Source organism: Scylla paramamosain, chromosome 9 (genome assembly GCF_035594125.1).
Source record: "Scylla paramamosain isolate STU-SP2022 chromosome 9, ASM3559412v1, whole genome shotgun sequence".
NCBI lineage: Eukaryota > Metazoa > Arthropoda > Malacostraca > Decapoda > Portunidae > Scylla > Scylla paramamosain.
In genome coordinates, this window is record NC_087159.1 from 26,800,001 (window position 1) to 26,819,132 (window position 19,132).

At 42.2% G+C, this 19,132-nt stretch overlaps 1 protein-coding gene across 3 annotated transcripts in view; it reads left to right on the plus strand.

The window, feature by feature from the left end:
- LOC135103801 (uncharacterized) overlaps positions 1–19,132 on the plus strand; it is a 168,748-nt gene that overhangs the window by 144,962 nt on the left and 4,654 nt on the right. For all 3 annotated transcript variants that reach the window (XM_064010570.1, XM_064010569.1, XM_064010571.1), the window contains exons 5-12: positions 4,989–5,127; positions 9,155–9,273; positions 11,630–12,436; positions 13,139–13,227; positions 15,723–15,845; positions 16,436–16,585; positions 17,788–18,137; positions 18,711–18,892. In XM_064010570.1, the coding sequence (XP_063866640.1) occupies positions 11,647–12,436; positions 13,139–13,227; positions 15,723–15,845; positions 16,436–16,585; positions 17,788–18,137; positions 18,711–18,892 (1,684 nt within the window). In that variant the 5' untranslated portion in view covers positions 4,989–5,127; positions 9,155–9,273; positions 11,630–11,646. The remainder of the gene's footprint in view (positions 1–4,988; positions 5,128–9,154; positions 9,274–11,629; positions 12,437–13,138; positions 13,228–15,722; positions 15,846–16,435; positions 16,586–17,787; positions 18,138–18,710; positions 18,893–19,132) is intronic.

Genomic DNA, 19,132 nt, shown 5'->3' on the forward strand with positions numbered 1-19,132 from the left:
AGAGAGAGAGAGAGAGAGAGAGAGAGAGAGAGAGAGAGAGAGAGAGAGAGAGAGAGAGAGAGAGAGAGAGAGAGAGACGACCACAACAACGAACACAACATGACATTAAGTTTCGGCGGTGCATAAGAGAGGGAAGGAGAGAAGGAAGGAAGAACGAGGCACTGATCAGGGAAAGGAAGGAATATAAAGGAAGGATACTAAGTGACTGTAAGAGATGTGAGGCCGTAGGAGTGCCTGAGGGAGAGAAGGAAGGGGGATAGAGTAAGCCCAGGGAGGGAGGAAGGGGTAGGGAGTACCTGAAGAAGGAGGAAGACGAAGAGCGTGGGAATGCCTGAAGGGGAAGAGAAGGAGAAGGAGGAGGGGGAGGACCAGTTAAGTTAAGGTTATTTAAGTAAAGGGATACTGAGCGGTAGAAGGTACAGGTGAGAGTGAGGAGTGGTGTGGTGTGTGAGGGAGTGTGGAGGAATGGCAGTGAGGAGTGAGTGGCGGTGGTGAGTGAAGGCAAGGATATGAATGTGTGCAGGATCTGTGTGGTGTGGGTCAGGTGTTTAATGCAGTCTGTTCTCTTGTGTTCCTGTGACGGTAAGTATTCATGGGTGGGGTTTACGTTAGAGAGAGAGAGAGAGAGAGAGAGAGAGAGAGAGAGAGAGAGAGAGAGAGAGAGAGAGAGAGAGAGAAACAACTTTTACATTCTGACGTGAAACTTACATAAAGAAAAGTAACAAATATTTATTACTAGAGGTGTGTGTGTGTGTGTGTGTGTGTGTGTGTGTGTGTGTGTGTGTGTGTGTGTGTAGCTGCGAAACACACACACACACACACACACACACACACACACACACACACACACACACACACACACAGAGAGAGAGAGAGAGAGAGAGAGAGAGAGAGAGAGAGAGAGAGAGAGAGAGAGAGAGAGAGAGAGAGAAGGATGAACTGCATACACCCTGCGTCTCTCTGCCATTTACTCAGCGTTCGGTGTTTTCCCTTTCCTGTGCTCGGCCCCATCACGCCCCTGCTGATATTGCTGCCCTGGGGGTTGCGGGCAGCGTGCCACACACCCCTGCCAGGCGCCGCTAGTTTGGCACGCCACGGCACGGCAAGGTACGGCACGGCACCAGGGAGCGAGACTCACCCTGCACGAGTATTATGCAAATATGAAAATTACACCAACACGTAAACTATTCAAATAAATGCATGGCAGTATACAGATGCATAAATCACACAGATATACAAGCATGCATTAGCAGAGGATCAAATAAATAATAGATACGCGGCCTGTATGAAATGGCACGTATCAAAACTCGTGGCAGAGAGAGAGAGAGAGAGAGAGAGAGAGAGAGAGAGAGAGAGAGAGAGAGAGAGAGAGAGTGTATGAGTGTGTGTATATATACAGAAAAATTACATTAATAATAATAATAATAATAATAATAATAATAATAATAATAATAATAATAATAATAATAATAACAATAATTAGCTGTTTATTAATGTTGTAGCCGTAAGAATGAAAATATATGCTTGTCAATATTAAAGGGTTCTTAGTGGTTACAAAGTATGGGGGATTACAGTGACAAGTGGAAGTGTTTTACAATGAAAATTGAAAGGAAATATATGAGCTGGTGGTGGTGGTGATGGTGGTGGTGGTGTGTAATAATAATAAATAATAATAAACGGTGTGTGTGTGTGTGTGTGTGTGTGTGTGTGTGTGTGTGTGTGTGTGTGTGTGTGTGTGTGTGTGTGCGCGCGCGCGCGCGCGTGCACTTGGCTTCGTTTATTTTGTTTTGTTATCGTGCTTCTACGAAAAAAAAAAAAAGAAGAATCTAAGAACATTTGGTCTGTCTGTCGGGCTGTCTATTTGTCTGTCTGTCTGTCTCACTCGCTGGCTGCCTGGCTGTCCGTTTGTGTCTGTCTATCTGGCCGTCTGTTTGTCTGTCTGTCTGGCTGGCTGCATGGTTAGTTTTCTGTCTGCCTGCCCCTTTGTCTGTCTGTCTGTCTGTCTCAATCTGGCTGGCTGGTTGTCTGTCTGTCAGTCAGTCAGTCTGTCTGTCTGTTTAGATCTCTGTCCGTCTGTCTGTCTGTCTGTTCGTCTCGCTTTTTAGCAACATTGAAGCAGAATTTGTGAATAAAACTAATAGCAGCCGGCGCGAGATGGGCAATAAATCACGCAGAAAATAGCGAGATTATAAAAGTAAAACAAAAAAGGAACCGTCAGTATCTAAAGCTATCAGCAATAAGCAATAATTCGTGAGTCAGGGAGAGATTCTGGCGTGCGGGTGTTCCTCTCAGACTGTTCCCTTCTTGCTCCGAGCCTATCATAAGTGTTCAATAGATGGCGTTGACTGGGGTATGAGTGTCGACGGCGTTCACAAGAGTAGCTTTCTCCTTTTTCTCTTTCTTGTTTATTCTTTGTTTTATTTTTGTTTTGTTTATTTATTTATTTTCTTTGTCATTTATCTGTTTTATTTCATTCATTTTACTTATCTTTTTATTTTATTTTTATTTTTATATATTTTTTCTTATTTCTTTCCATTTTCTATGTCTTATTTTCATTTTAGTGTACGAGTATGCATTTTTGTTTCATTTCATTTATTATTTATCTGTTTTTATTTATTCTTATCCATTTCATTTAACTATTATTACTTATTTATTTTATTCATTCACACATTTAGTTTTATTTGTCTTTTTATCATTAGCAGCTACAGAACCACACAATCTCCGTAACGCATAATAGTTTAGTTTACTCACCTCATGTACGAGTAGCATCATCACTATGTACTACCTTGTGTGTGTGTGTGTGTGTGTGTGTGTGTGTTTCACTCGGCAAACAACAACACTCGCGATTAGATTAAGCAAGCAAATAATTTCCAAACCTGTTTACCTATGTTCGGTCTGTTTTAATCAGCAGGTAATTAAAAGAGAGAGGAGGAAAAAAGAGAGTTGGTCCCTCATAGCAGCAGGTGGCCTTTGCTAACGAGAACAGCCACCATTAGTATTATACATATTTTTCCATCCTCATTCATTTAAGTGTTCTTTATATTTGTTCGTGTTTTGCATTACATTAAAGAGAGAGAGAGAGAGAGAGAGAGAGAGAGAGAGAGAGAGAGAGAGAGAGAGAGAGAGAGAGAGAGACTTCACCGCATTAATTACAAGCACTAATTTTATTTCAGCGCATTGAAAACCTTTTTTTTTTCATCTCTCTCTCTCTCTCTCTCTCTCTCTCTCTCTCTCTCTCTCTCTCTCTCTCTCTCACTTTCACTTTGTTTTCCGGGTGGGGTGGGGCGGGGCGGCGTGGCGGGGTGAGGAGTGACGCGCGGCCCACATCCTGGCACGAAATGTTCCACCAAATCAGAATTCTCCCAGTGTGTCACCGAACCAGAATCGCTTTAATGCCGAAGCGCCGCAGATCTGGTTAAATTCACAGTTTATCGAGGCCAGGTGCACCTAACTCACTCTATATATATTCCCTGGACATCGATTTGCTTCTCCCCCAGGCCGCCAACCAACCAGCCAGCCAGCCAGCCAGCAAGCAAGCAGTAGAAGACCTATTTAGACCATATTCCGAAAAACATTTCTGGCCGCATCTCCAGTACTTTCAGAGGCCTCCAGTTGAAGTTACACAGGTTTTTGAGGGTGTTTTTACGGTTCTAGTGATAGATTAACAAGATTTCTACATTATTAATGGAAGGAACAGTCTTGCAAACCCGGCTTTAATCATCTCTGTGGTCTTTGAAAATGGTCGTGTTGAGAGACCAAAGCGTTTCAGAATACCGTCCTCGGTAGCGAGGTACTGAGGGGAAAGGTAATCTGTTTCTCCATTAACTGTGATGATTTTTCTTTTTTCTCCCTTCTGTCTCTTAGCCTTGTGTAGTCTTTTTTATTATTGTTTAGGTTATAAATACAATAATTTATTTGTTTCGTTTTGTTGTTGTTATTGTTTAGTTTTGGTATGTTTAAAAATTATGATGAGTTGCATAAAAATCTCTCTCTCTCTCTCTCTCTCTCTCTCTCTCTCTCTCTCTCTCTCTCTCTCTCTCTCTCTCTCTCTCTCTCTCTCTCTCTCTCTCTCTCTCTCTCATATGAATACCTAATTTGAAGACAAATTAAATTGGAGCGAACTAATGAAATTGTACACAAGGCCACAAGGACACCCACCCACCTGCCCACCCACACACACACACACACACCCACCCACCCACACACACACATACACACACCCACCCACCCACCCACCCACACACACACACACACACACACACACACACACACACACACACACACACACACACACACACACACACACACACACACACACCTGCTGGTCAGACACAAACGTACAGTAATGTAAGCTGGACTATATGGCTTGTGTTTATTTATGCAATGACTTCAGTATAATGGCGAAACCGTTTCTGAAAGTGATTATTTACTGAAAACCTGGTGGTGGTGGTGGTAGTGGTGGTGGTGGTGTATTTGTTTCGTCTTTGGTTTCCTTCTGTATTGGTTTTCTTTTCTTTTTTTTTCCATTATCATCACCATCTTCATCATCGTTTCTTCCTCTTTTTTTTATTTTTCTTCCGTCTCATTTTTTTTTCTAATTTTCCCATCATTTATTTTCTATCTAATTGTTTACCGATCTTTTCGTTCAGTTATTCGTTTATTATCTATTTATTCATATGTACATCCATTAATTAATTAATTAATTAATTAATTAATTAATTAATTAATTCTTTTATCCATTCATTCACCCATTCATTCATTCATTCATTAATCCATCCATCCATCCATCCATTCACCCATCCATACATACATACATACATACATACATACATACATACATCCGTACATCCATTCACCCATAACCCCATTCATCTTCTCGCCCACTCACCTATCAAAACACTAACCTTCCTAATAATCTAATCCCCTTTACCTATTGACGTCAAGGCCCTCAATGACAGCGGTGACCCTATTCCGTCTCGTCCTGACAGGTGCTAAGGTCGTCTGTCCAGTCTCTCTATGGGGAAGGATAACAACTGATCTTCTGAAGGCTTCCAATACTCAGGGACGAGGGGTGGGTGTTCTGAGTGTGTTCCCTGACCTGGTAACACTGCCGAGGGGGATGGAAAGGTAAGAGAACTTTTTTTTTATGTTCGTTAGTTTTTATTGTTTTTTTTTTTTCGTTAGGAGTTGTGATGTGTTTTGTTAGTCAGATAGGGCGTTTGGTTAGTTGGTTGCCTTGTTAGTTAGTTGGTTAGTTGATTAGCTGTGTAGTTCATCAGTCAGTCAGTCATTTGTTGTTATTGGTGGTGGTGGTGGTGGTGGTGGTGGTGGTGGTGGTTGTTGTTGTTGTCTTCTTCTTCTTCTTCTTCTTCTTCTTCTTCTTCTTCTTCTTCTTCTTCTTCTTCTTAGGTAGTAGTAGTAGTGTGGTGGTGGTGGTTGTTGTGGTTGTTGTTGTTGTGGTTGTGGTTGTTGTTGTTGTTGTTGTGGTGGTGGTGCTGGTGGTGGTGCTAGTGGTGGTGGTGGTGGTGGTGCTGGTGGTGGTGGTGGTGCTGGTGGTTGTTGTTGTTGCTTCTTCTTCTTCTTCTTCTTCTTCTTCTTCTTCTTCTTCTTCTTCTTCTTCTTCTTCTTCTTCTTCTTCTTCTTCTTCTTCTTCTTCTTCTTCTTCTTCTTCTTCTTCTTCTTCTTCTTCTTCTTCTTCTTCTTCTTCTTCTTCTTCTTCTTCTTCTTCTTCTTCTTCTTCTTCTTCTTCTTCTTCTTCTTCTTCTTCTTCTTCTTCTTCTTCTTCTTCTTCTTAGGTAGTAGTAGTAGTGGTAGTAGTAGTAGTAGTAGTAGTAATAGTAGTAGTAGTGGACCAAGGTCATCAATATGAGCACTAATAGCAGAATAAATAGAATAAGAGGCTCATTTACAGAGACTTTTCCCTCAGATTTAGTCCATTACTGAAGCATTGGACGCGTACAAGCCTCCCAGAAGACCTTATTGCTACCAGACGACCTTCTTCACTTCCCCCTCGTGAGGTTCAGCGCAGCCAGGCCTCCTGAGAGTGCCCTCAGAAATGTTGATAACCATCGTCATATCTAGGAGTTTGTGGACTTGAAGGTTGGGAGATGGGCAGAAGAGTGTGCGGAGGAGAGGCGGATGTTAGGAAACCTTGGGAGAGACAGGTGGATGAATACGAGGAAATGATAATCCGTAGGAGAGGGAAGGGCGAGGCACAGCGGAGGGTCTAAAGCGGGACGCGGGGACGGAGCAAGATTAGAATCCTTTCGTTGCTGCTGTTCCTGTGCTGGGGGGGGGACGGGAGGTTCTGGGAAGGGAGGGAGTCGACGTCTAATCTGATTAAATGATTGATTTTAATCCTCCTGACGACCGCCGTCGAGGCAGCGGGACGCTCTCAGTTGTCAACCGCCCTAAAATATCAAATCTACAAATCCACTTTGGCGGCCCTTCCTCCTCTCCCCTCCCCTTCGACGCAAAGCATATCAGATTAAGTCGATTCTATGGCTCCTCTCTGACAGACACAAGGCAGCACGTTAAAAAGTCACTAACGAGAGGCATGGTATTACTTTCTGGAGAGAGAGAGAGAGAGAGAGAGAGAGAGAGAGAGAGAGAGAGAGAGAGAGAGAGAGAGAGAGAGAGAGAAATCAGATAAGTATAAAACACAATAATCTGCTTCGTCATGGTTAATTTAAAAAAAAAAAAAAAAAGCTGTTTTTCAAGCCTCGTATGTGCCCAGCTGTGTTTCAGGGCCGAGGCAGGAAGGCAAGCAGGCAGCCAGAGGTAGGAAGGAGGGAGGTAGGTGAGTGGGACACATTCCTAACATTAAGTGGACGAGCCGGCTCCTGGACACGTTAAATCAGTTATCATATTTCGCCCTAGTCGGTATCCCTCCGTCATCAGTCTTGCCCCCCCACCTCCACACACACACAGACACACACACACACACACACACACACACACAAGCGCGCGCTGGGCTGTTCTGCACCAACTCCGCGGTGGAATCAGACGTGTGCAGAGAAAGTGTCGCGAAAAAAGTAAGAGTGTGACGTGTTCGAGAGGACTGAGTGGTGAGTATAACTATGTAAGCGTAACTCCAGCAGGATTTCAGCGTGTCATCATGAGGCCAACACAATAGTATCACGCTGCCGTGTCATTGTTTATTGGTTCGTGAGATGTGGAGCAGAGTGACGTCGTAAAACTGGTTAGTGAGCGTAAATATATACTAGAGGTGGAATGCAGTGTGTTGTCACCTACTCGGAACTACAGTATCACGCTGTCATTACTTGTTTTTCAAGAGATGTGGAGCATAGAACAGCAAGGGTACGACGTAGAGAACTGAGGAAGTAAGCGTAGCATTGTATTGTCATCGACCTAAACTAGAATAACGGTCTCCCTGAGTTGTGGCAATTATTATTGGGTTTACGACATTTGAAGCATGGAATTTTAAGAGTGTGGCGTAGAAGAGAACGGAGCAGGTAAACATAGCTATAACAGAATAATCATCTGCCTGAACTAGAACATCGGTATCGCTCTGTCTTACCATTGCTTGTCGGTCTAGATGCTGACATGTTGAGCATTCATCACGACGTAGAGAATAACTAAGCCTACTTATAGTAGCAATAGTAACCTAGTATGATACCATCCACCTAGAATACAATACAAAATCTTAGTGTCATAACTCACTGATTAAGATGAGACGTGAGGCGCAGCATAGTATGTAGCATTTATCATGACGTAGAAGATGAGTCACCAAGCTTAACTGTAGAACTATAATGTAGTGTGATACCATAATACCTAAAACATTACAAAATTTCAGTGTCATATCTTCCTATTTGAGAAGGCGATACGTGAAGCTTCAGATCTGATAGCCAGTCACCCACGTCTATTACCTCACCGTGAGTCATACAATCAGCGCAACTCATATCCGTCGTCAGAAAGCGGCAGCGACTCACTCCCTCCATAACGAAGTGTGGGAGAGACGCCCTGGTTAAGTTAGATTACTCGTAGGTCTGGTTAATCATTACTTCACTGTCAGTCAGTGCTCCCTATTCAGAAACGCTCTGCTCTCTGACTCCCACCACGACTATTTTCAAAGGTCACAGGGATGATTAGCCGGGTTCTCAAGAGTGTTTGTCCTGTGTATAATACAGAAATCATGTCATTATGTCACTAACCCGTAAAAACACCCTGAAAAAAACGTGTCACTTCAACTAGAGGCTTTTGAATGCCGTAAAGGTGCGACGCAGAAGTATTTCAGAATATGGCCCACTAGTCAGTCACTCACCACTCGCATCTATCATCCTTCATAAGAAAACGAAGCTGGCTCACTCCCTCAAACCCCTCCATAACGAAGTGCAGGAGGGACGCCCTGGTTACGCCCTCCCTCCCTTGCTCCCACCCACCCATTTCCGGGGCGGCATCCGGTGGTTTACCTTGGCGGCGGCGTGTTTTGTTTCCCCAGCAGTGTATAGGGGAGGCCGCGAGGCTCCACTGGCTTGTGTCTGCCTTCTCAAGTATCGCCCATTATAGATTGATCCGCGTTAAACTCCACGCAGTTTTGATAGATACGTGGTGCGGTGGTGGTATCAGGTAAGGTGCGGCTATGCTGGCTTTGTGTTTAGTTGACGTGATTATGAAGTGTTTTATAGAGTATTGGAGTATGGCTGTGATGTTATTTAGTGCGTTTATGCAGATTTCGCAGATTCGTGCAAGAATTATGCATAGTCTCTCTCTCTCTCTCTCTCTCTCTCTCTCTCTCTCTCTCTCTCTCTCTCTCTCTCTCTCATTGGCTATATTATTTCGTTATTTTCGGTGCGTGTTTGACTGTAGACATGGAAAATACACACGTAATAGATAGGATTAATAAATCGAATCATGTGAAGGCGAGCAATAGTAGAACAAACGATATTACAACAAAAAAGACCACGACAAAGACCCAATACATGAAAACCACCCTTTCCTTCTATAAACCAAAACTAAACCACACTCACAATAAAACCAGAAAATAAGTCATAAACGGAGTCACACCTGATTTAAAAAGGCAGAGATAAAGGAGGAAAGAAAAAAAAAAAACGAGATAAATAAGAGACGCTAGGTGCGTGTGTACCTGACCACCCCACCAATCACCGCCTTTGTTGTTGTTTTCCTCCCACAGGTGAGCTTGGTACCTGTGTGTGTATATGTAGCACAGTGTTGCCTCGTACCTGTGAGGCGTTTCCCCGCCCCTGCTGCATCCCCCGGTGGACTCAGGCTCGGGGGAAAGCACGTGCTGAGGTGAGTGAAGGGAAGCAAGGGCTGGGTGGCGTAACTTAAACTGGTGAAATTTGACCACAAATGTACTACTGACGGAGGGAGGTAGACGGCGGGCCAGGATTGCACCAGCGCTCCCCTCGGTCTGTGTCAGTGCGTCGGGGTGTGGTGTGATCGAATTTTAACCGACATTAACATTTACAAATATTATGATGATTTAATACTTGGAAAATGCTGTGTACCGAAATAATGGCTGTGTGTTAAGACGTGTTGGGGGACTTTGGTGGTGATGGTGGTGGTGTTTGGCCTTCCTATAGATCTCTCTCCACCCCTGGTTAAAGTGTAGACTCGCTAGTCAAGGTACAGCTTGGCACAGAACAGGCACAATGCAGTGATAATTTTGACGAGTGTAGGAGTCAGTCTGGCTGGTTTGACTCGCTAGTATAGCATGGTATAACACACCCACGGTGGCAACCTTTTTTAGTGGTGGTGTCATGCTGTTTTGTTTGCCTCTTCATGCTGCCACCGAGAGTTTTGAAATGATTTGTGTGTGGCAGTCAGATGTACATATACTGCTGCACAGTGCTTGATTCTGAAGTGCCCTTAAATGTTACATAGTGGTTGTACGAAACTGCCCAGGAATTTTGGATATAACCTTAGCCTATCAATATCTAAACACATACTATTTATTTCTGACCCAAAATTATGCTGTTTTTCAAATCAATCCACACAATGAAGGGATGGTTTGAACTGAATTGATCTAAACCTAACCTTACCGTCAGATGAAAACACTAATGTTATTTCAACATAATCAAACTGCTCTTAACCATTGGTGAGGTTTGAGACGAGGCAAGAGACTTGGTGAAAAACACGACAAGGGTGACAGCAGCAGCCGTCACTCTGTCCCTTGTGGATCAATTGTCACCAGCAATCACTTGTCATTTTTGTTAATAATGGTTTCAAGCAGTGCTATTCCCCACCTCATGCTGTTCCTTGGGTTCTTTTGAAAGTGTTGTTCTAAAAGTGTTATTGCACAAACATGAGTGTTGTGTAAGTAGGGAATGCAGTCTTGTTATTACTAAGGTAAAGTCATGCACAGGATGCTAAGTAGGTATAGTTTTGGTGAAGCAGTTCCTCAAGATCACGAATCTCTGCCCATTTATATCAGGTGAATCTCATCACTGTGAGCATTTAGAGTCTTGAACTCGATCAGCATATTAAGAATTGATTGTAAAGCAAGATAATGAGTGATTGGTGTTTTTAGTATCAGCCGTTTGCTACACACAAAGACTAGAGCGCTCTGTGCTGTTGGTGTCAGTCTTTCACCTCACACAAAGACTAGCATTTAGCTCTTGTATGAGAGAAGCCATGCCGAGGTCTTTCAGCCCGCCAGCAACAAGTCATCTTTGAATTGATATGATATGAGCTGACTAATGAGAAAATGACAAGTCCAAAGATGAGGCCACTATGAGTGATTCCATGTCAGTCAGCTGATGGATTCTGTGTGAAGTCTGTGGGAATCTGATGTGCCAGATGTGTGGATTTCCATGAAGAAATAGATAGATAAATGTAAATTCTAGTTATATCAGCACAAATACATCCTGCTTTTAGGTTATGTCCTCCCAGCATTATTAGGAAGGCCATATGTGGTATTATGCTTAATTTAGAAATGTTCCTGATTGCCTGGCCTTTAGGAGATTATATTTAGCTGTCAGGAGGCACTAAGTGGCACTTAGAAGACTGTGTGGCAGTTCTGAAGTGTCTGTGCTAGTTGGATGTGCATATACTACTGCATGGTGTTTGCTTGATTTGTAAATACTCTTAATTCTTACATGATAGTTGTATGAAACTGTGCTAGACCATTGGTGAGCTGTGAGGCAAGGCATGAGACAGGTATGAGCACTTGGTAAAAAAACACAACAGCAGCAGCATCAGCATTAGTCACCCTGTCTTCAAGGCCTGCCTGTTGCCTGTGAGGATCAGTTGTCACTTGATATCAGAGCTTGCATTGAAGGCCAGTGTGCTTTGTATTTGCCAACTTGCATTTTTGTGGTAAGGATTCACAGCCTAGCAACACACAGCTGATTTGGAAGAATACTGTCATTGTAGATAAAAAGAAATGCAGGGTACCAAAATCCCTACTAAGGTATTTTTATTCCTACAGGAGAGAAAGCATCTCTTTTGATCTCTTCTATTCACATTCAAGGGATCTTAGCTTGGCATGTAGGTAGACATTTCTGTAAACAGAATTATCATCATGATTTAAAATTATAATTTTTTCTTTTCTTTTGATATTCTTATTCAATTGTATTAAAGGAAATATGTAGTTTTGCAGATTCATGACATATATCTTGAATGCCACTGTTTCTTTGTGTTGCAGTGAACTCATGATGCAGGATGGACACAGACTGCCTACAGGAAGAGATTAGTGTTGCCCCTGAGAGGACGCCAGCAGTGAGCACCAGCCCTGAGCTTCCTCGCAGAGAAGACAGGGATGCCGGAGGGACACAGCACAGCACACACCAATGGAATGGCAAGGGAGAGGGTGGGGAGATCAGCACGGCGTCCCGGATAGAGGCGGCCAAGCGCTCCCTAGAGAAAGCTATGAATGGGGACACCACAGGGAGGAGCACCAAGGATGAGGAGGACTTCCCATCAGTCTCAGAAGTAAAGGCACTGAGGGAAGCTGGCCTCACCTCCTCACCCTCTCCACATTTCAAAAGCTCGTACGCCAAGTCATTGGCGGACTCATACAGACGTGCAAGCATACCTGTTGTCATATCGTCTCCAAAAGGACAGTTCTACTTCAAAAATGACGAATTTTTGAGCTTAAGTTCAAGACCAGTGAGACGTACAGACAGCAGCCATGAAAAATACCACAGCTTTAGCATGAATGGTGACAGCAAGGCAGTGTTGGCTCAGAACCAGGAGCCCCAGTCACTCCCTCCCATCATAGACTCACATGAATTGAAAAAACACCTGGAGACTGAAAAAAGCAAGGGAAAATCAATGCATAGCTTCCCAGACAACGGTGTGTTTGGAAGACTCCTGGAGCAAGATGTGTTTGTGCCTCATGAGAAACTCCAGCACATCCAGGAGGAGGTTGGTGGCAGCCTGACCATTGAGGACTGGAATAATCTTGGCTCTGTCTCCACAAGTGATGGCAGGAAGCTTGTGAAACTCTCAGGTAAGGCCATTGTGTGTGATGGTAATGATTTTGATGATTCCTGCGCAAATGTGCAGTGCTTGGTTCATTACTGATTGGTGGTGCGCTGTAAGGGTTGAAATTTTGAGAGATTGATCTGGAACAGGACATGGAAAGTAAGTAAAGACTTGCTTGTGGCTGGAATTGAAGTCTGGCACTGAGACCTCTATGCCAAACTATAGTGCTGATAACTCTACAACTGGTGGGGTAATTTTTGTCAGTTGCTGCATTGCTACAAAGCCACTCCTCTTCCTTGAAATCAGCTTTTCATTGGTTTGAGTCTTATAGTGTAATTACCTAGTATATGATTCACACTTTTTTTTTTTTTCCTCATTACAAACATTTATGGGCCACTTTGTCAAGTAGAGTACACATTTGGTTGATAACTGGTTGGTATTTTTTTTACTAAAGCTTTTTATTCACTTTGTGTTCACTGTAGCAGGACATTAAAGGCATATATGTTGTCCTGGGATTTATTTTCAAATGCAGAAGGATCCTACTGTACAGCACACCAGATGCTTATTTTCACGTTCTATTTTCATTATCTATTTCTGACACCTCTGTCTCTCTTTCCATTGGCATCCTTCAGGAGGTGGTGAAAACAGAAGATTCGTTTATTTAGTTTTTTTTTTATATTGTACACTTGTATATTACTTTTCTAATGTATTATTTGTGATGTTTCAGACATAAGTGCACTACTGAGGCAGCAGGAACAGGAAGGCAGGACTCAGAATGGCCACTCACAACTCACCGGTTCTGGAAAGGACTCTCAGGTTGGTGACTCCTTCCTCTCAGTGCTTGTGTGGAGACAAGCATTCATGGGCAAATTGGGTACGAATGGGTATCTTGTGCTTAACGTATGTAGTGCAGATGTGGACTATGATGCATGAGCTTGCCAAAACTTTAATTCTCTTGTATCCATTTTGGTTCTTATTTGTTATGCTCATACATGCTTTCCAGTGTTTCTTTATACAAAATGACAAAGCTATGTGTCTTCTACAATATAACCCAGAGAAACTTCTGCTGTGATAAAGTAACACGGAAGTTGTGGAGTTAAAAAGAATGACTGAATACAGAGGTAAGCAGATGGGTGGAGCTATATTTCTTCTGTAACCCAAAGAATCTTCTGTTGTGATGAATCACAACTTTCATGTGTAAGTCACAGAGTTAACCCTTTCACTGCAACACGGAACAATTAGCAGTACCAGAAGAAATGTGTGAAGTCTTTATAAGCATCTACAAGAAAGTTGGTGATAAAAAAAATACATTTTGCAATTTCTTCCCAGTTCAAAGACTATATGTGGCAGTAGAGCAAGTAAAAATGTCTCTGAGTGATTGGTAATTAAAGTAAGGTGTACCAAGTAGCTGTCAGAGGGTTAAAATAGCAGCTAGGAATGGGGAGCAAGATATGGATGGAGATAGGACAGAGCCTGCCACTTTGATTCCTGTCTCTTGAAAGTATTTGAGGCATCTGTGATAGGGAATATTCTCAAAACACCTGTACACTTGTTATCCAGTTGCTTGTTATCCAGTCCTTTAAGAGAAAGTGTTAGGCACAACTGGAGGTACCTGAATTGGCAAAGTTTATCTGCACTGGAACTTGTGTATCATCTGTACTTTTAGATAATATATATCTATATTTATAGTTATTTATTTATTCATTCATGTACTTTATAAGTTTTTGTTTATTTTCTAATTTAATTTTTTTATATTTTTTTTTATTTATTTGCTTATTCTTGTTTATATGTTTATATTTATTTATCTATTTTTTTATTTATTTTATTTATTTATATTTTTCTCTCACTCCTTTCCATGTATAAAAAAAGGAAAGTATGCGGCAGTGTGTGATGTTTGTATGAAGGGTATGTATTTTTCAGTTGCCTCTCCACACAGTACTGCATTTCAATGAATTAATTTACTAACTTAATCACTTGTAAAATTATTCATTTTATTCTCTCTCTCTCTCTCTCTCTCTCTCTCTCTCTCTCTCTCTCTCTCTCTCTCTCTCTCTCTCTCTCTCTCTCTCTCTCTCTCTCTCTCTCTCTCTCTCTCTCTCTCTCTCTCTCTCTCTCTCTCTCTCTCTCTCTCTCTCTCTCTCTCTCCTCTCTCTCTCTCTCTCTCTCTCTCTCTCTCTCTCTCTCTCTCTCTCTCTCTCTCTCTCTCTCTCTCTCTCTCTCTCTCTCTCTCTCTCTCTGGACTTATTGTATGCCACTCACTCACTCACTTGTCTGCATTTCTCCTTGCTTTATTATCCTTTCCCTCATTCACTTACATATTCTCATCCTCTCTCCATCCCTTGCTCACTTCCACCTTTCCTATAATAAGATAGAATGAAATATGAACATCTTTTTGCCTTAATATGTTGTAAGTCTTGTAATGGATATGCTTTGTCTAACTTGGCCACTTAGAGGAAGATATTAACATACCCAACTTGAATATTATGAAAGGAACTCATGGTCATTTTCTGAAACACTTCTTCACTGCACCTCTACTACATTTAGAAGGCTCAAGTTGAAGTGATACAGGTTTAGAAGTTTGTTTTTACATTTCTGGTGACTGATTAACAGGATTTCTACATTGTTAACAGGAGAAACATTCTTGAGAGCCTGGCTAATCATCTCTGTGGCCTTTGAAATTAATCATGGTGGGAGAGCAAAGCGTTTCAGAATACAGGTTTCAGTAGTAGACATAGTACTAACCAAGGTATAGATTTTGTGTAGCTGGTTTTTTAAGAAGCTATTGTGATCATTATGAAGTTCAGAAAAATATACCAAACCTGAAGATTATGAAAAGGACTCAATACTAGCATGGAATGTTGAATTGATCCGAATGAAGTAAGTACTAACCAAGACATTATAGGTGTTAGCATAACTGCGTGCTTCAAAGGAGTTTTTTTGGGTATTATGAGATTTAGGAAAATATTAATGAACCCGACCTCAAGATTATGGAGTCAACCTGAAAATAGGCAAGAAACACTGTATTGATTCAAGTAAAACGAAGTATTAACCAGCATAGATATTTGCATGGCTGCGTGTTGTTTTTAAGTAGCTATTATGGGTATTATGAGATTCTGGTGTTTTTAAAAGAGTCTAGTTGGCACTTAGGACATAATGATTTACCGTTGTTTTTCTGGTTGAGATTGCATAGTAGGACATCACAGTTTACTATTTGAGGTTGAGACTTGGCATAATAGGGCACTGGTTTAATAGGACATCGCTGTTTTCTCCTTTCTTCATATTGAGAGTCGACATTTACTAATTTTCCCCAGGTGGAGAGCCTGCTGGTAGAGCGTGGCCAGCTGGGGGACAGAGTGGACCAGCTCTGCCGTGTCCTGGCTGACCGGGACTCCACCATTCAGCAACTGGAGGAGGACCTGCTGCGGGTCAGAATGGTGAGTGGCACAGGGAGTGTTTGGACGTGGGGACTGGTCTGTGTGGTAGATGAAGGGAATGTGGACTTATTGTCTTCCTCCTTCCCTTTCTTGTTTCCACCTTTCCTGTACTAATTGTGACTGGAGAATGGGACAGTGTGGGGTGTAGTATTTAGGTGGTGAAAGTAATGTTTGGATGTGGAAGCTTGTCTGTGTGATGGGTGAAGGGATTGTGTAGACCTGTGGAGGATGGTATGCAGGTGTTGAAGGGAGTGTGTCATTTTGTAATGGCTGATGTGAGGTGTGTAGGTATATGCTTCTCCAATATGTGACCATGGTATTTATTTATTAATTGTATTAATTCATCAGTTGTGCTCTTGTCTTTATATTTTGTATTGGACTAGAATATTCTGCACATGATTTACCCAGGGATAAGAGTGTGAATGATGTGTGTATGAGTGTGTGGTGCTTTGTCTGGATCACTCTGTGTGGGATTGCCAGCTTGGTGTATAGAATAAAGTAGAATGCATATGTGTGTGTGTGTGATTTTGTGGTTGGAAATATTGAAATATTACTTACCTATTTTTGTTGTTATCTGGTTGGTGGTGCAGGAGTGCCAGCGTCTTATGGTGGACAACCGCAGCCTGAAGAGCAGCGTGGGGCCAGCAGCCAGCCAGACACACCCTGCAGGGACAGACTCCTCTCCACAGGTGTCACAGCTCCAGCAGCAAGTGCAACTGCTTACTGCACAGCTCAGCAAGGTGCTTCACGACACACTGAGCAGTCTTGTCCACCATCATGTGCTTCATTATCCTGTTATCATTGTCATCCTTCATAGCTGATGCTTATTCCTTTCCTTCATGGTTTACCTAAATTGCCATAGGAATGTGATCATATACCATTTACCTTTCTTGAGAGCACTCCACAAGTAATGGCTGTAGGAGTATCCTGTTTAAATCTTGTTTTGTGTAACAAACATATGCCACATTTTGCCTCCACCTCATCAGTTTTTTCTGTACTCTTCTGCTTTCACTCACTCACTGAGAGTTGCACCTCTGAAGTTTTTTGCATCTTCACAATTCAATTGTAAGCACCCTTTACTTAGACAGTCCTCAACATCTACATGTGGTCTTTATGGCATCTCATGTTATAAATTCCTTTTTATGTGCTCTTAAAAGTCTGTTCCTCATCCCACCATTTTGTCCTCTTCACCAGCATTGTACAGTCTGGGACTGGTCTTACATCGTCAGCCATGTCAATAATGCTTGTCTTCTACTTTACTTACTGCTCACACTTCACAGTCATGTTACTTAAAATAAAATGGTATTCTTAGTTATTATGATTATTTCTTATAAATTTGTATTTCTTATAAATTTGTATTATAATGATTTGCTTGAGTGATTATTTACTTGAAAGAAGCTTAAAAACATTATAAAATATTTTGCCAGTTTTTCATTTACAAAGTTGATGTTAAAACAAATTTTCACACTGTTGTCATTTGTTGTACTTGTCACTGTTGCACACCTCCTGGGACATGACTGCGTGCATTTTTCAGGTCAAGTAAGTATGTTTCCTTTAGGTGGGGTGTTACTTGAGATGTATCACCACTTTTAGGGGTGGCAGGTTTGTGACTGCAATAGCTAAGATGTGTGGTATAATTTCTTAAAATTATATAATACTGACGATATTTTTGCTACATGAATTAGTCATTGTCTTCTTTTTAATGAGAAAATAACCAGTGTCAGTTGCAGAAACAAAGCACAGAGGTTCACACACACACACACACACACACACACACACACACACACACACACACACACACACACACACACACACACACACACACACACACACACACACACACACACACACACACACACACACACACACACACAAAGCAGCTGCCTTGTGTGGATCAACTGACCTTTTGCAATCTCCTCATTTCCTTGCATCATCACTTCAGGCTGAGCAGAGCCGCCACACATATGAGGCAGCCACCAGGCAGCTTGTGGACTTCCTTCATACTGTAAACTCCACCCTGAACAATGCTAGCCACCTGTACCCTAGCCACAGTCCCACCATCAGCCCCACGTGCTCCATCAACTCCTCTGCCAGCACCACCACCACTAAGACCTCCTCAAGCGTCCCTGCCGAGGCCGAGGATGACCCTCCCTACAGGTTGGGTCGGCCCAGCACACCGCCAGTGGATGCACCTGCCTCCCACTCCACACCAGCACACAGGAGGAATGCAGAGGCCATGAAGAAGGCAGGCAGTGTGTGGGCACTGCCGACTCATAACCATCAGCACAAAAAGTAAGTCTTCAAGATACATGTGAGCTGTTATTCTTAATGTTTTGTTTGTAGATGTGGTTGTTGTGCCATTAATTCTCAGATCGGTGTTTAGGTTTATACTTTTTCTGGTGTAAGTCTTAAAGATACCTGTAATTTGTTATTCTTTGTGTGTTTGTTGTTTGTTGACATGTTTGTTTTGTCATTGATTCTGTGATCTATGTTTAAATTTATATTTATTTTGGTTTGTATTTTGTTACTATGTGTTGTGGGTAAGTAAGGTGATCAGATTAAATTAGGATTGGATGATTGGGTAATTACTGTATTTTTGTCTGTCTGTATTTATTTATTTATTTTACTTGATTTATTTTGCAGTTGTAGAGAAAAAGGAAAGTATGTGCATCATAATAATTTACAGCCATTTCACTTATGCCATCATTTGGAAAATTAACTGAAATCTTAATGTTGATGGGTTACTGCATTTTAAGGGATCCCTTCATCTCCCTTAAGAATTGAAGGCAATGAAAATTAACTTTTGACCATAAAAAAAAACAAGTGCATGCTGTTCATCTTTTCTCACCTGCTGTGCCTGTGTAGGGTGAGCCGGGCTGCCAGCACCCATTGTGTAGCGACTGCTGCCTCAAGCTACCATAGCGAGCCCACAGCAGCAGCAGCCGCCTCCCCAGGGCACGAGAGAACACGGCCCCTCACCACAGACTTCCTTGCTTCCCGTGCCAGGGAACTCCTCACCTCACTCAAGTCTCTCATGAGAAGCGACAGTAAGTTACTGAGGGAAGACTTTTGTTGAATAATATTGCTACTTCCTCTCAGAATTATTAGTTTTGCATTGTTTTGAAAGCCACAATGGTAGGTGATGAATATTGATTACTTTAAGGTAGAATTTGATTTTCTGTAGATGTGTAGTGGAGTGTAGTAGAGTGGTCCACAACACTGTCCATTCCAGCAGGAGCCAACAGGGGGAAGAATGTTGCTTTGTCTGGGCCACCCTGTGTGGAATT